The sequence below is a fragment of the Microtus ochrogaster genome, linkage group LG2, assembly GCF_000317375.1.
Source record: "Microtus ochrogaster isolate Prairie Vole_2 linkage group LG2, MicOch1.0, whole genome shotgun sequence".
In the NCBI taxonomy this organism is placed as follows: domain Eukaryota; kingdom Metazoa; phylum Chordata; class Mammalia; order Rodentia; family Cricetidae; genus Microtus; species Microtus ochrogaster.
Window position 1 is genome coordinate 11,994,152 of NC_022028.1, and position 14,880 is coordinate 12,009,031.

The window sequence follows — 14,880 nt, forward strand, 5'->3', positions numbered from 1 at the left end:
GATCAAAAACACTGATGACAACTTATGCTGGAGAGGTTGTGGGAAAAAGGCTGAGAATGTAAGCTGGTACAGCCCCTTTGGATATCAGTGTGGCGATTTCTCAGAAAATTAGGAAACAACTTTCTTCAAGACCCAGTAATACCACCTTTGGATATATATCCAATGAATACTCAATCGTGCCACAAGGGCATGTGCTCAACTATGTCCATAGCAGCTTTGTTTGTCATAGCCAGAACCTGGAAATAACTTAAATGTCCCTTGACAAAAGAATGGACAAGGAAAATATAGGTACATTTACACAATGGAGTACTACACAGCAGAAAAAAATAATGACAGCTTGAATTTTGCAGGAAAATGGATGGAGCTAGAAAACATTATTTTGAGTGAGGTAACCCAGACACAGGAAAGACAATTATCACATGTACTCATTCATTGGTGGCTTTTAAACATAAAGCAAAGAAAACCAGCCTACAAACCACAATCCCAGAGAACCTAGACAACAATGAGGACACTCAGAGAGACTTACACCGATCTAATCTACATGGGAAGTAGAAAAAGACAAGATCTCCTGAGTAATTTGGGAGCATGGAAACCTTAGGGGGAGGGCTGAAGTGGGGAGGGGAGAGGTAGAGAGGGGAACAGAGAAAAATGTAGAGCTCAATAAATATCAATAAAAATGAAAAGAAAGTCAATAAAGTTCAGATTTATCTATCAAAAAAGAGAAGAAAATAGAAATCACTCAAATAATGAGAATTAAAAAGAAATTTCAAGTACCTTAACTTCTTCACACAGTTCAGTAAGACGAGCTTCTACATCCATTTCCTCTGAAAGGGGTAAAAACTAATTAGAGGGAAGATTTCAGTGTTAGATCTGAAACTACCTTTAATATTACATGAAGGACAAAATCTTTTGCAATAAAAAGTTAATCCCTGATTTAACAAGATATTATGTATTGTTAAAAGTAATTTTTTGTTATATAATTCTGATTTACTTAGGTATGCTCTAGCATCTAGTAAGAAATTTATAATTAAAATGGTAAGATCAACAGAAAAACACTGAAACAAATAACATAAAGATTAGTTATTTTTAAAGGAAGAGAATTACATCAAGGTCTCAAATATAAATTTTAAACTAGGAAAATGAGTATAACTAAAATGAGCTCATTAAAAAAGTCATTCTCACACAAATGCAAGGATGCATCCTATGACATGCTGCAACTGATTTCATAAACTAATTCACTGTCAGAAACATCAGTATCTTCTAATGTTAAGTTAAAATAAAAACCCGACAGCAAATGCTGCATAAGTTCCATATACTAATTCTAATTTCACATTGTTCATCATCTTTTCCTATGATGTAAAATTGGATTTAGGTTATACATCCCATTTCAGAATATAAACTTTAAAATTCTGATACATTTTCTAAGGTTTGTATCTAAGAGTCCAAATGCCTATTACAGCTAGTGAGCTACTTCATGAAAACATTCTTTGTGTGTAAGACAAAGATCAGAGCTGGATGTTTTCCTGATTTGCCTGCCACATTATTCTGTGAGACAGATTCTCCCATTGAACCAGAACTCACTGTTTTAGCTAGTCTGGCTAGCCAGCAAACCCCAGAAATTCTTCAGTCTCTGCACCCCACTGCTGGGGCTGCAGGTACAAGCAGCTGCACCTGGATTTGACTTCAGTGCTGGGGATCCTAACTCAGGTCCTCACGCTTGTGCACCAGGCACTTACCCACTGGCTGATAGCCTCAGCCAAAAAATCTTAAAGAAGGAGTAAAAGCTAAATTTAACTGCTGAACTAATGGATAATGATTTCAAAACCACTTACAGATTTTTGTCTCACTTTACAAATAATAATTTTTCTTTTCAAAGAATACATTATGATATAACAATTAATAGAAATATAAAATTAATCCCACTATTTTATCAAATTATCTTGAGGACATTTGTTCCACCTATTGTTCAAGATTACAATCTAGAATATATCCTTCTATGATATACATATGAGTTTTCAACAGTATAATTCTACTTTAAGTTTTCTGATATTTGCATTGTTTTCTCAGCACTTTTCTGGGGAAATCTACTTGCTAGATTAAGCACTTTCAATAAATGTTAATTGTCATTCTTTTATGGAGGTACCCCCAAAATTTTCCCTATTCTAGTCTTTGCCAAAATATTGGTCATTTTTTTTTTTTTTTTTTTTAGTGTTTTGCTGAGAGAAATAATGCAATAAACTTACTTGTAGTTCAGGTCTCTTTAAGAACATTATTTTTGAAAGCAGTAATCAGAGCTTAGGTTACAAGGTGAAGAGGTATACTCAGGTAAGAGTTATGTTATTTACAACTAACTTTTGCAGATTTTATGGTTTTGTTGTTGTTGTGTTGAGACAGGGTTTCTCTGTTTAGCTCTAGCAGTCCTGGAACCTGCTTTGTAGATCATGCTAGCCTCAAACTCAGAGATCTGCCTGCTTGCTCTGCCTCCTCAGTGCTGGGTGGCATATGCCACCACCATACAGCTTATGTTTTAGTTTTAAACCAAGCCTTTTCTCTAACAAATCAAAATCTACTCCCCTTTTAAGACAAGTCTTAATTATATTAAGCAACATTTTATGAATGCAGAATGTTTACAAGCTAAGCAGGCAGCTGGCAGTACACTAAAACTAGAAGCAGATTTTAACTACTGTAATGAAGGCTAAAGTATGCCACAGTCACAATTTCATGCTATGAATTTTTTTTAATTTTACGATCACTTCATATGAGAATGAAACACTATGCATAACATTTCAACCTTCTAGTGATAAATGAATTTTAAGAATAGTTTTAGTAAAAATTAAGCAGCTCAAATCTTTCTCAGCCAGTATTCATCTGAAATACTATGAAATATTAACTTCTTTGTTTCAGTTTGTTCGTTCATCTAACAACTGAGAACACAATTTTATTTCATTTGAAAATTTCAACAGCTATCCAATCCACAATCTTAAAAAAGTAACCATTATTCAAGGCCAAGTAAAAACTTCCAGAAAGTTAGCAAACTAGTTACTACTGCTATGCAAGTACAAAAGTCTAAAATATAATATGGAGGCTGGTTGTGGGGGCTCATGCCTTTAATCCCAGCACTTGGGAATAGAGGCAGTCGGATCTCTGTGATTCGACCAAAAACTGTATATAAATAACATGAAAGTGTGCAAAGTCAGATAAATGGACCTCTTCATTTAATATAAGTAACATTTAGATAATAGATATTTAGTATCATTTTTAAAAGTCTAGAATGATGAAAACATATGCAAATTAACTAAAATCATGAAACCAATCTGGGGTGTCCCTCTTCTTTATCCTTCCAAAGCATAAAACCAGCTTCAGCTTTTTAAGCACATTTCATTAAGGATTAGGCCTATCCAAAGTTGAAATTACTTAAAGAACACTAATAGTAATTATTGTTCAATCAGCAATTTTGCTGACATAGATGGTTTTTAAAAAGTGGTCATTATAAAAACTAGAATATGTGAAAGGTCAGAGAGATCTTCACACTATCACTTTTACTTCTAAATAAAAACTTCAACATTACAAATCAATTAAATTAACCCAACTTATGTGCAAACCAAACTGATTATGTACATGAACTCTTAAATAAAAATGCTGGGAATATACTACATTGTTTACAAAGTTTAATTAACCTATTTGTAAACATACCTACATGCGTGTCGTTCTGGGCTCTTGGCTGTGCTCTTCTGAGGAGGCGCTCATAGAGGACCTGCATGCTGGCCTTGGCTAGTTATAAGGGTTGCACACAGCACTAGTTACTACACTCCTTTTACAACAAAACTTATTTGAATTTTCCAACTTGTTAATAAGTGTTGATAGGGCAATTGGTTAATTAGCTTATTAGAATTACAAATGATGTACATTCAAGTGTAAATTATTTTTAGCATTTGAATTATGCTGCTCAATATTTCTTATTCCATTATTATTTTGATGTTTTAGTTTCATAAGTTGAGAATTTTAGTGTTGGCAAGAGTCTCAGAGACCAGCTAGCTCAGTTTCCCACTTTCCCAAGTGCAGGTGTAAGGCTCAGACTCCAGAACTGACTCTTGTTTTCTGAGCTTCCTTACAGTGGAGCTCTTTGAATCCAACCAGTGGTTAATGATACGTCCTCAAAACACAATGTACATCATTTATCTAGGAAAAAAGAAGAGGGCAAAAGAGCAGAAAGGAACTCAAAGTATTATTTTAAAAGAGGGAAGAGTTTAGTTTTTTCATAGCATAGCACTTAAGAATTTTAACGTTAGGCTTATTTGAAATGTTAGGAAAATACTAAATGATAGAAAAATCACATATTCTCTAATCAGGAGCTACTTTATGTTCCTTTATTAAAACTAATGATCACAATGAGGTCTAATAAGTAGTACATTATATAACATGGAAATATAAGAGTGTCCACAATTCAATTTTACTACAACAAAGATATTGTTGATAATCTCAGAATGTGAAACATTTTAAACAATAGTATTTTTAGATATTCCTCTACAATAAAAAGAAAATATACATAGTATGGTTTAAGGACACATAGTATTATTAATAAATATTTATTGAAGATGAGTCCAGATTTTAAAAAAATCCCTAGGAAACTATCATAAGCTGCTCTGGTGGACTATACTTTTTAAGTAACACAATTAAAAAAAAATACAGTGCTATTTTATCAATTAATGCATTCAATAAATATGTTCTCAGTAAGTATATATAGTATACTAATAATTTTTCTTTCTTTTTTAAAATTTTCAAGACAGCACTTCTCTGTGAAGTCCTAGCTATGCTGGAATTTGCTCTGCTGACCAGGCTGGCCTCAAACTCATAGAAATTCACCTGCCTCTGCCTTTCAAGTGCTGGGATTAAGGATGTGCACCACCATAGCTCAGCAATATACTAATAATCTTATTCTCTAAGTTTTTTTATTTCTAAATTTGAAGTGTGGGCTTACTTTAGAATTTTGTTTTCTAATATTTTAAAGTAAGTAATTGGGAATAATGTTCATATTCATTTAATAACTAACTCCTAAATTTAAATAAGGGCTTTTTTAAATGTGCAATTTTATAAACTATACCTATAAGTCCAAAGTTATACAACATAAGAAATTTGAGAATATTATAACATAATGAATTATTAAGCTGAAGTTAATAAAAATAGTGCTAGCACTGTCTAATCTATTTGACAAGAAAAATGTTTTCGTTTCGTTACATCAGACATTTTGCCAACAAACATGATTCCTGGTTTTTTTTTTTAAAGATTTATTTATTTATTATGTATACAGTATTGTCAGTATTCTGTTTGCATGTGTGCCTACAGGCCAGAAGAGGGCACCAGATCTTCTTACGGATGGTTGTTAGCCACCATGTGGTTGCTGGGAATTGAACTCAGGACCTTTGGAAGAACAGTCAGTGCTCTTAACCACTGAGCCATTTCTCCAGCCCCCATGATTCCTGGTTTTTGAGAAATACTTTTTCCTCCCTTAAAATGTGACTCGTGTATGTTCTCCTGTGAAGACTATATGTTAAATCTATGTGAACACTGTATACTGTCAAACACCCTCACACTGATCCTTTAAGGGCCCAGGCCATCTAGCAAAACCAAAAGATGCTGAGCATTGCTGTGTGAATTTCTCCTGTCCACCCTAGCAACAAGTTGGTTTGTTATCACTGTTGCTGGGAGGAGAGGAGAGAATAGGCGTCAGGGCGTTATTTACACTGGAGTTCTGTCCTTTCATCTGTACTAACACAGTGCCTGGCACAGCAGCTACGTTCAAGTCCAACGACATTACCATTGCTAGTGCAACTGTACACCTCTGGCTTTCGAGAGATCTTACCCTTAGTTTCTGACCTGTCATACACAACACTTATGTCCTTCCATCTCCTTACCTGGAGAATCCACATGGTAGGTGCTGGGAAGTGAACCTGGATTCTTAGGAGGAAAAGCCAGTGCTCTTAATCACTGAGCTGTCTCTCCAGCACACCTTGCAATGTTTTATAACCTCAAACACACAACTTAAGAAAAAAAACAAAATTCGTCACCTAGTCTCAAATCCAAAACTATTTAAGATAATAGTTATCATTTTAGAGAATGTATTGGTATTGTTAAATACTTAAACCCTTGAGGTACAAAGAATTATAACAGGAATAGTGGCTAAATAAAATTTTAAAAATTCCTAACTTATTGAAATAATGATAAAAACATCTCACTCTGCAAGATAATTAAATGAGATTTTTTTATAAGCTAATATTTGAAAACTGAGATTTATAAGTTGACCATGAAGCCAGGCAGTGCTGGAGCACACCTTTAATTCCAGCATTTGGGAGGCAGAGGCAGGGGATCTCTGTGGACTCATGGTCAGCCTGGTCTACAGAGTGAGTTCTGGACAACCAGGGCTACACAGAGAAGCCCTGGCTTGAAAAACTAATAAACAAGTGATAAATATTGCCCATGAAACTTCTGAGAAAAACTGAAGCTTGATTTAAGTAGTTTTAAAATGCTAAAATACTCAACAATGTTGTTTCTTAGAAGGAGAGCCCTGGAATAACTTACAGCCTCATGGACATGCACAAAAACAGTCTAAGCGCTGTACCTGCTTAGGCTCTTGAAGTGTGGATTGCACTTGCCTTCCCAAGACTCTGCTTTCTAGCATACTCTTAAATTAAACTTTAAGAGAAACAGAATACTGACATGACATATTATTTTAAAAATCTACTTAAAGATTCACTTCAATCTTAGTCATTTCTCCACATTCTAAAAAAGTGTTCAACTTCACAAAGTGATTATCAAGGGTAGAAAAGATAGACTTGAGAGAGAAAAGTGAAGCACACAGGTCAGGAAAGCTGTGCAAAGCTGCTCCCTAGCGAGAGTAGTGGAGAGAGTGACTAGGAGAGGTCTGGCCACTTTTAACATACCCAGTTCTAGTTTCTGACAAGAGGGAATCTCTTCTGTTACCGTAATGAAGTAGCTGTGCAATCCCTTGAAGGCTAGCAGCAAAGTGGCACAAAGTGTATAATGAAAGTGATAGGCATGATGTAAGAAGGGTTCTGCAATGAGGAAGCTACAACCCTGGAAAGAACACATTTGGAAGACAAAATGTTAGTAAACAAAAATCTAATGTATCACACTTGAAACCCTGAAAAAAATTCAACCAACCAACCCATTGCCAGGTAGTTATTCTAAAACATGTAAGAAATTCATCAGTACTTTGATGCTCATCTAAGTGATTTAAATATAAAGCATAACCATAGCAATTTCAGTCATGGATTTGTATAACACACTGATGAAACTGTGACTTTTTGTTATGATGAGGTTCCTATGACAACTGTTTTGGAGACACTGCTTTCACAGTCATTACATGTATCTCTTCTTTCCTAAGAATGGCTATGATCATGCTACTCGGAGCCTACTCTCAAGTCTGCCATTCTTCTTAAAAGGCTTCTTTGGATATTCCTAGCAGTTTTGCTAAAGGAACAATGGGTGACAATAACAGGTTTACAATAGTCGGTCACTGTCAATGGCTGTCAAATATCTCTTCACTAAACCTGGTAACATTTTAAAATAAGAGGCTGATGTTCAAAACACATAATTAAACTAACCAATTAGTTCTGATTCTACTTATCTTTAAGTTATTGAACTCAAATAATTCATCAAAGAAACTACATTCACTTACAGATAAAATACTAAAAAACATTTCTTTTAAAATAGGGGGAAAATAAAATATGAAACAGGTTACACACATATTCAATGCTTACATCTGGCGACAACTGTTTTGTGTAGTTAACACCAAAGACTACACTTTCCAGAGTAGGAATCGCTGAGTCTTTGTTTTGTGCTGGTGCATTTCTATTCAACCAAGTAGTCTTCACAGGGCGAGGAAAGCTGGAGGAACAGGAGGCATGCTATTACTGTCTGAACAATTATTTTCATGTAGGATATTCACAGAAGAAAAACTGCAAAAATGAAAAGGGTTTCTGCAGCATTCTAAGTTCTATAGTATTCTTAAATTATCCTTTAATAATTAAAATCTATAAAAAAGTACAATGAATATTAAGGACTCTAAGGCTAGATACTTGAGGTTATTTCTCTCTCTTTCTGAGAACCTAGGAACTGAAGCAAGGACCTTACAAATGCCAGGCACGTGTTTAGTACTCCAGGCCCCACCAAATTCTATAACTCACCTTCTTAGTTGATAAGTCAGATTATGTGTACGTTATTTGTCACACACACGCACGCACACCCGCAAGCACACACACATGTACTCACTGCTTGAGTGTCACCCGTAACAGCTGTTACAATAAGATTTGTGTTAGAAATTGTAGCCAGTTCAGAAATCAAATCTATAGGGGTATTTTTAGATTTGAGAGTTCTACCTACTGCCTACATCACTAAAAATTTTTATTTAATGAACTACAGAGCATGATTAGATGATGAAACATAATTTTTTTCTCCCCATGGAAGTAGTGAGAAAAAATATTACTCAATAAATGTGTTACCTAAAATAATACATATTAACTGAAGACTTATTTTCATTTTTTAAATTATGTGGAGCAGGTATGTACACATGAATGCAGCTACCCCCAGAGGTGACAGATTCCCCCTGGAACTGGAGTTACAGATTATATGACAGTTAATAAGTAGAAATAGAGGATCTAGGAAAGAGATAAAGAACACTAAAAATACATTCACATTCTCTTACACAGAACAAGTTAACAGTACAACACACCACAAACTAAAATAAACTAAAAATTAACCCAGGTAGAGAGTAAGCAAGGTTGCATGGTTATTTCTGTATTGTATTCTCTTGCTTTGTCAATTAACTAAATTATAAAAATCACTCCATTTATTCCATACTTATGTAATAATGTTATTGATACTAATGGTCCCATGCTCTTGAAAATGTATCAATAGTTATATACTTAATATTCTTTATCACTTCAGTTTGTTATTTGTTGGAGCATATTTTCAATAGTTTTACCTTATTAGTGGCTGGTGTAGTGCAACCAAAGATGCATGTACTGTAACGGACACAACGGAGAGGTGGAAATAATCAAACATAACATTCACATGATGATGCAGTCCTCTAGAGAGGCTATAGTGCAGCTTCAACGTTCGACTACTTATTAGTTGTAAGGCGTTCAGATCATCTGCCCTAAAAAAAAAGCAGTACATTTTCAAGGAATTAGGGAGTATTTAGTAAAGGCTAATATTTTATAAATCATGTAAACCTTTTTTTAAAGGCTTAATTATTTCAGTTTACAATGAGAGTGACTTACAAGCACCAGAACTGATGAGGCGACCATATGAAAACAGATTCTACTCACAGCTTTCTAACGGTGCATGACTGGGCTATGCTTTCACTAACATATCTATAAAAACAAGTTCTTTTTGATAGCTCAATAATTAATATCCATCTTAAATTTTACTTCAGGGAGAATTCTATTTCTTACAAGGTCAAATCTTACTATAATAAATCCCCCAAAGTATGTCAAATTATTTTTACTGCATGAAATTTCAAGTGTTGCTTAGAGAACCTGAACATTTATTAAATGCACAGTGAGATCTGGTCTCATAAACAAACCACTTTCTAGTCAGTATAAGCACTTTTATTATAGTCTGTCACATTTACACACACAAAAAAAACACTGAAAAAAAGTCATAAAAATTATATTCAGATCACCATTTAAAATCCATGTATAGCATATAACTACCTATAGCTACTGAATTACCTACTAACTTCAGCTTCTTCTACTCAAGGAATTTTTATGACTTGGTTTTAAAAAGTACAAAAAAACAGTAGTAACTATATAAAAGTATTATCATGCCATGATAATAAAGAGGACACTTAGACTTTGACTGCTGTATATTATATAGTCAAGAAGTATTTGTTAGACTTGCTTAAAATGAAGGAAAAGCTCTCAGAAATATCATCCTCGTTTTAAATTAATGTATGATTGTATGTCTAGGTGTGTAGGGAAGTTCAGGGTAACTGGTATCTCAGGAACTCTGAGGTTTAGAATTGAGGAATTAGAAGCACCCATCACAAGTTTCACCAGTCTTGACCATTTTGAGTATCAATGCAGCCCCACCCAGAGAAGCTACAACTAATGCCAAGAAAAATTCATCCAAGACCAATAGAAGAGAAGTCAGTTAAGTGTCTATTACTATAACAACTGTATTTTTAGAGTCTAGGGAAGAAATTCGTAATTTTTCTTCTTGTTTGATTTCACTATCTGGTGTATAGGCATGAAAGTGTGGTCCCAACCTTCTCAATAGACTTTATCAGAACAAATACAACCACTTTAAAAGAGGAAAGAATGGAGAAAAGATTCCAAAAATGAAAATGGTGTCAAATAAAGCCACAAGTATCTAAAGATGTTTAGTTCTCTGAACAGTCAGCCTACTTACGAATAATCTCCATCTGTAAAATGTAGATCCAAGGATAACAGAAAATTTATTTCTTCAAGGGTTTCTTCAATCTAAAGAGAAATGTATAAGATGCCTAATATTTATAAATGTTACAAATATGGATTGAAGTCTTACAGTAAGTAGAAATGAAGAGATATTTACCTTTCTTTCATCCAACAACATTTTAACTTTGAAGATCATGACATCATTTAAAACAACTTCTTCGTTTTTATATAGGATCTGAAATGTTTTACTGCAAACCATAGCATCATGAACTGAAGCTGGAAAGGCTAATGTCATACCTAAAACAGATGAGATATACAACTGAGAGGTAAAAGACAAACAGTCCAAGTAATTAAATACCACGCTAAAGTACTATAATTTGCTATCACTTCATTGTCATTACTCACTTCATACAGAAGTGTTAAAACATTTCTAAAAACTTAAGTAATTTCTGATAAAAAAAAAAACTGAGTAAAAAGTACACCATAATCATTATGAAATTCCTGTATAGACTTTTGGACTTTTCTCTACTTGAAAGGCAAGTGAGGAAATTGTAGTTTACTGAACACTGTTAAACACAGAAAGGGGGCAACTTAGATTTCCACAGCTGACGTAAAAAGAAACAAGGCTGGCTTTTTGTCTTTGTCACTGGGGCAGAAGCCTCCAAATCTCTGCAATCTCAGATTTCTTTGCTAAGGTGACCCAGGATGGGGCTGCCACACAAAGATGAAGACAAACATGGGGTTAGAGAACCAGCTTTCGGTCACATGAAGTAAGGTTACTATCTAGGCAGGGAAAAGAACCGGAGATTTGAAGTTATGTTGGGGGATAATTCAATCAATTCTGTATACCTAATAACACATCAATAAAAACTCTTGATATAGAACTTTGGGTGTGCTTCCCTGACTTGTAATACTGCAAATTCTTATCTACACAGGTTGGGCATGTGAGTGGTGGTAATGTATCTTGATTTTATGGAAAGAAAACAATGAAGGCTTACATATAGAACTTTATATATTCAGTCCTACATATTTATCAAAAATTTAAAGTTATTTATTGATTGATTTGCTTATTTACTTAGCATGTCTGTATGTTTACCCTTGTGTGTGTGCATGTGCCACGGTGTATGTGTAGCTGTCAGAGGACAACTTAAGGGAGCTGTTTCTCTCTTCCCATGATGTGGGGTCCAGGGATTAAACAAGTTACTAAATTTTATAGCAAGATCCTTTAACCACTGAGTCATCTTGCTGGCATACATTTCTTCTTTTGACTGGCTATGACAGGACACTTTTGTTAGAATAATAAAGCTATACTAAAAATGTACTTTCTTGAATTAAGTGGATTCTTCTAGTGAATTATCAAAATTAGCAAACAGTTGAACTCAGTTGGTTAGAAGTAAATGCTGCTGGCCATTCAACTTATGACTGGTATCCGACGTAGGGCTGTCTTCTTAACCTACGAAACCCCGTTTACTTCCAGAAATATCAATACATGAGAGAAACAGTGTAGAGTCCAGATGACTCACGAAAGATTTCCATATGGGCAATGTGACAGCGAGAGAGTCGGCGGCAGCTCAGCACTCTACTTTGGTCAAAGGAGGGTGGGGACATTCTGAAATGACCTGTTGGCACAGAGTCTTTAGCAAGGTGAGAGGGACTGAGATGTTCACATTAGGAGAATATCTTGACATAAAAGGAAACCCAGCAGGACAAAGAATGCATTCAGGGACAAGAAGGCAGAGTAACAGTTTGGGACATGTGAAGGGGTCACCACAAGAGAAAATAAGCAATGGATTACTGGAACAAGATCCCTGCAAGAGAACTTATATGCACACCCTGACAAGTTCCTCACATTCATAGGTTGACAAAAGCAGTAATACTACATAAGAAATTAACACAGGCTGGCAAGATGGCTCAATGGGTCAAAGCTCTTGCCACACAAGTCTGACAACTTGAGTTCCATCCCTGGAGCCCAAGGTGGAAGGAGAGAATCAACTACTGCAAGTTGTCCCTCTGGCCACCACACATGGGCTGTAGCATGTGAGTAACTGCATGTGCATAAACACTTGCAAATAAAATACTTTTTAAAGTAGGTTTTAAACTGTATTTATAATTTTCTGTAAGTTTGAGATATTTCAGAATATACATTTAAAGAAAAACAACAGCTCAAAATTCCATTCTGAATGTTTTAGAGAAGAACCGAGATGGAGAAGAAATTTTCAATACAATCTGGATTCTAGGCAAAGCCCCCAGATAATTCTGATTTTCCAGTGGGCTACTTCCTCTCCTATATGTTCCTCTGTACATGTGTATTTGTTGTGAATGTGTGTCGAGGGAAGGATCGAGAGTGTGTATGGATGCTAAAGCTTGCTCTTAGGTGTCTTTCTCCCTCACTTCACACCTTAGTTTTTGGAGACAAGGTCTCTTACTGAACTTAGGGCTCACAAATTCAGTTACACTGGCTTGCCAGGGAGCTCCAGGAATTCTCTGGTCTTTCTCCCTTGTGCTAGGATTACAGGCTGCCATGCCCACCCTTATATATGAATGCTGGGATCCAAATGCTAGCCTTAACACTCTCACGGTATATACTTTACAAACTGAACCATCTCTCCAGCCCCTTCCTACACTTTGCACCATGACTGGGGCGTCCTTCTTCCTTACTGATGCTGTCAGGTACTGTCTTCCTTTAAAAACACCTTGTCATTAGACCACTGTACGTCAGTGACCACCCCACTCACTCTTGTGTCACCAGGAACTTAATTTCTTAAAGATTTTGCTTCTTAATTCAGAATTACTCCCTCCAAAACTACCTTATATATTATTCCTCATGAATAGTCAGACAGGTAAACCCTGCACCCCCAACTTTCTAGGTGCTTTTCCTCTTTGTGTGTTCCTGCCCACAGCCTTCATTAGCTCCTCTTTCCTATGGTCATTTCCTAGAATTTTACATTACTTTTGACTGGAGTTCTTCTGCAATATAGGTCTGAATCAACTTCCTGTTATAACTACACCTAGCTTCCCAGTGTACTTCCTCAGATAACAAGGTCTAACAATCCTTCGGGACATTTGAGTTATTCTATGACTCCTAGGCTTCTTCTGGTCTCAGCAATTACCTCCAAATGCCCACTTTCCTTCTTATCACATTTTAAATTCTGTTTCATCATTATCACAGCCTTTTACATACACACACCCTATTAAGATAATCCAGGAATGGTAACATGTGCCAAGAAACCCAGGGACTCTCAAAAGGACTGACAATTCCAGTGTAGCTTGGTAACTGAATGAGATTGTCTCAAACCACAAAACCAACCAACCATCAAACATCTTATTTTAATACATACACATACATACATACATACATACATACATACATACACACACACATACATACATATGAATAATGTGTATGTGTGGCTATATTATTCTTGCTTTAATATACTGGTTTGAATATCTCAATTTTGTTAAATCCAGCTCTTTGCTTAATCCATACTTACACCCACAAGCCATATGTGCCTGGGGAACAGTACACAATTATTTGGACTTGCTATGCTTTATATTCATGACTACTTATCTCAAGTCATGTTGACTTCTGAACCTGTTTGTTGCTCACATTTCTAGGTGACTACCTCACAGTTTTTCTCCCAGCTCTAGCCTTTAGTTTCTAATAATTTCAGTTCTTATTTCATGACATAATAACAACAACAATAATAACCTATCAGAGAATTTCTATATGCTCCACTACCATATCTACCTGCAGATGATCCTAGACAAATTTACTATTTCTCTACTTTCTTTTTTAGCAAACAGCTCAAGTTCTTGGCATTTAGTATATTTATTTAATTCATATCCTCCCCTCATTTTCTATTTAGTCTATTTTGTTATAGCCAGAATTTTTAGATGGCCCACCGATTCTTACATCCTGGTGTCCATATCCTTGTATAAATTCTTCCTACAAAGTTAACAGGATTAATGTTTGTGAATACAGCAAAAGTAATGGTATAATTTGTGTAAAGCAGAAGTAATGGACTTAATTCATGAGAGTCTGAACGAGAGGCATGGAGCTAACTCCTGATAAAGAAACTGTGAGAATGGGGTGTTTAAAACTAAGCTGGGTGGTAAATTTTTACACAGCAAAAATTAATTCACATTCTAGCTAGTCTCTGACCCATGCAACTGTGCATCAAGACTAATAAATTTTGCACTATTAAATTCAATGAAAAAATTCTCAAATCCCACTTACTTGTCAGCATCTGTCATAGTAACAATTTGTCTCAGTTTTGAACATTTTTAATTTGCCTTTCTAGAAAACACATTCTTGTGTTCTCCTGAGAAATTAATCCACTCATAAGGTGACTAACTAGCTAATATGCTATAGTTTTACAGATTTTAGAAGACACAAGTGAAAAGATTTTATAATTCCCCACACAGACAGTAGCTGTAAATCACT

The 14,880-nt window shown here is 35.2% G+C and overlaps 1 protein-coding gene across 8 annotated transcripts in view; it reads right to left on the minus strand.

Moving 5' to 3' along the window:
- Fam135a (family with sequence similarity 135 member A) overlaps window positions 1-14,880 on the minus strand; it is a 73,479-nt gene that overhangs the window by 28,821 nt on the left and 29,778 nt on the right. For 2 of the 8 annotated variants that reach the window (XM_026785498.1, XM_013351071.2), the window contains exons 6-12: window positions 10,594-10,733; window positions 10,432-10,502; window positions 9,002-9,175; window positions 7,779-7,905; window positions 6,939-7,092; window positions 3,694-3,771; window positions 775-824 (exon numbers count right to left, since the gene is read on the minus strand). In XM_026785498.1, the coding sequence (XP_026641299.1) occupies window positions 775-824; window positions 3,694-3,771; window positions 6,939-7,092; window positions 7,779-7,905; window positions 9,002-9,175; window positions 10,432-10,502; window positions 10,594-10,733 (794 nt within the window). Of the gene's footprint in view, window positions 1-774; window positions 825-3,693; window positions 3,772-6,938; window positions 7,093-7,763; window positions 7,906-9,001; window positions 9,176-10,431; window positions 10,503-10,593; window positions 10,734-14,880 lie in introns of those variants that run through there. The other 6 variants (XM_026785497.1, XM_026785492.1, XM_005359880.2 and 3 more) reach the window with 4 other exon arrangements.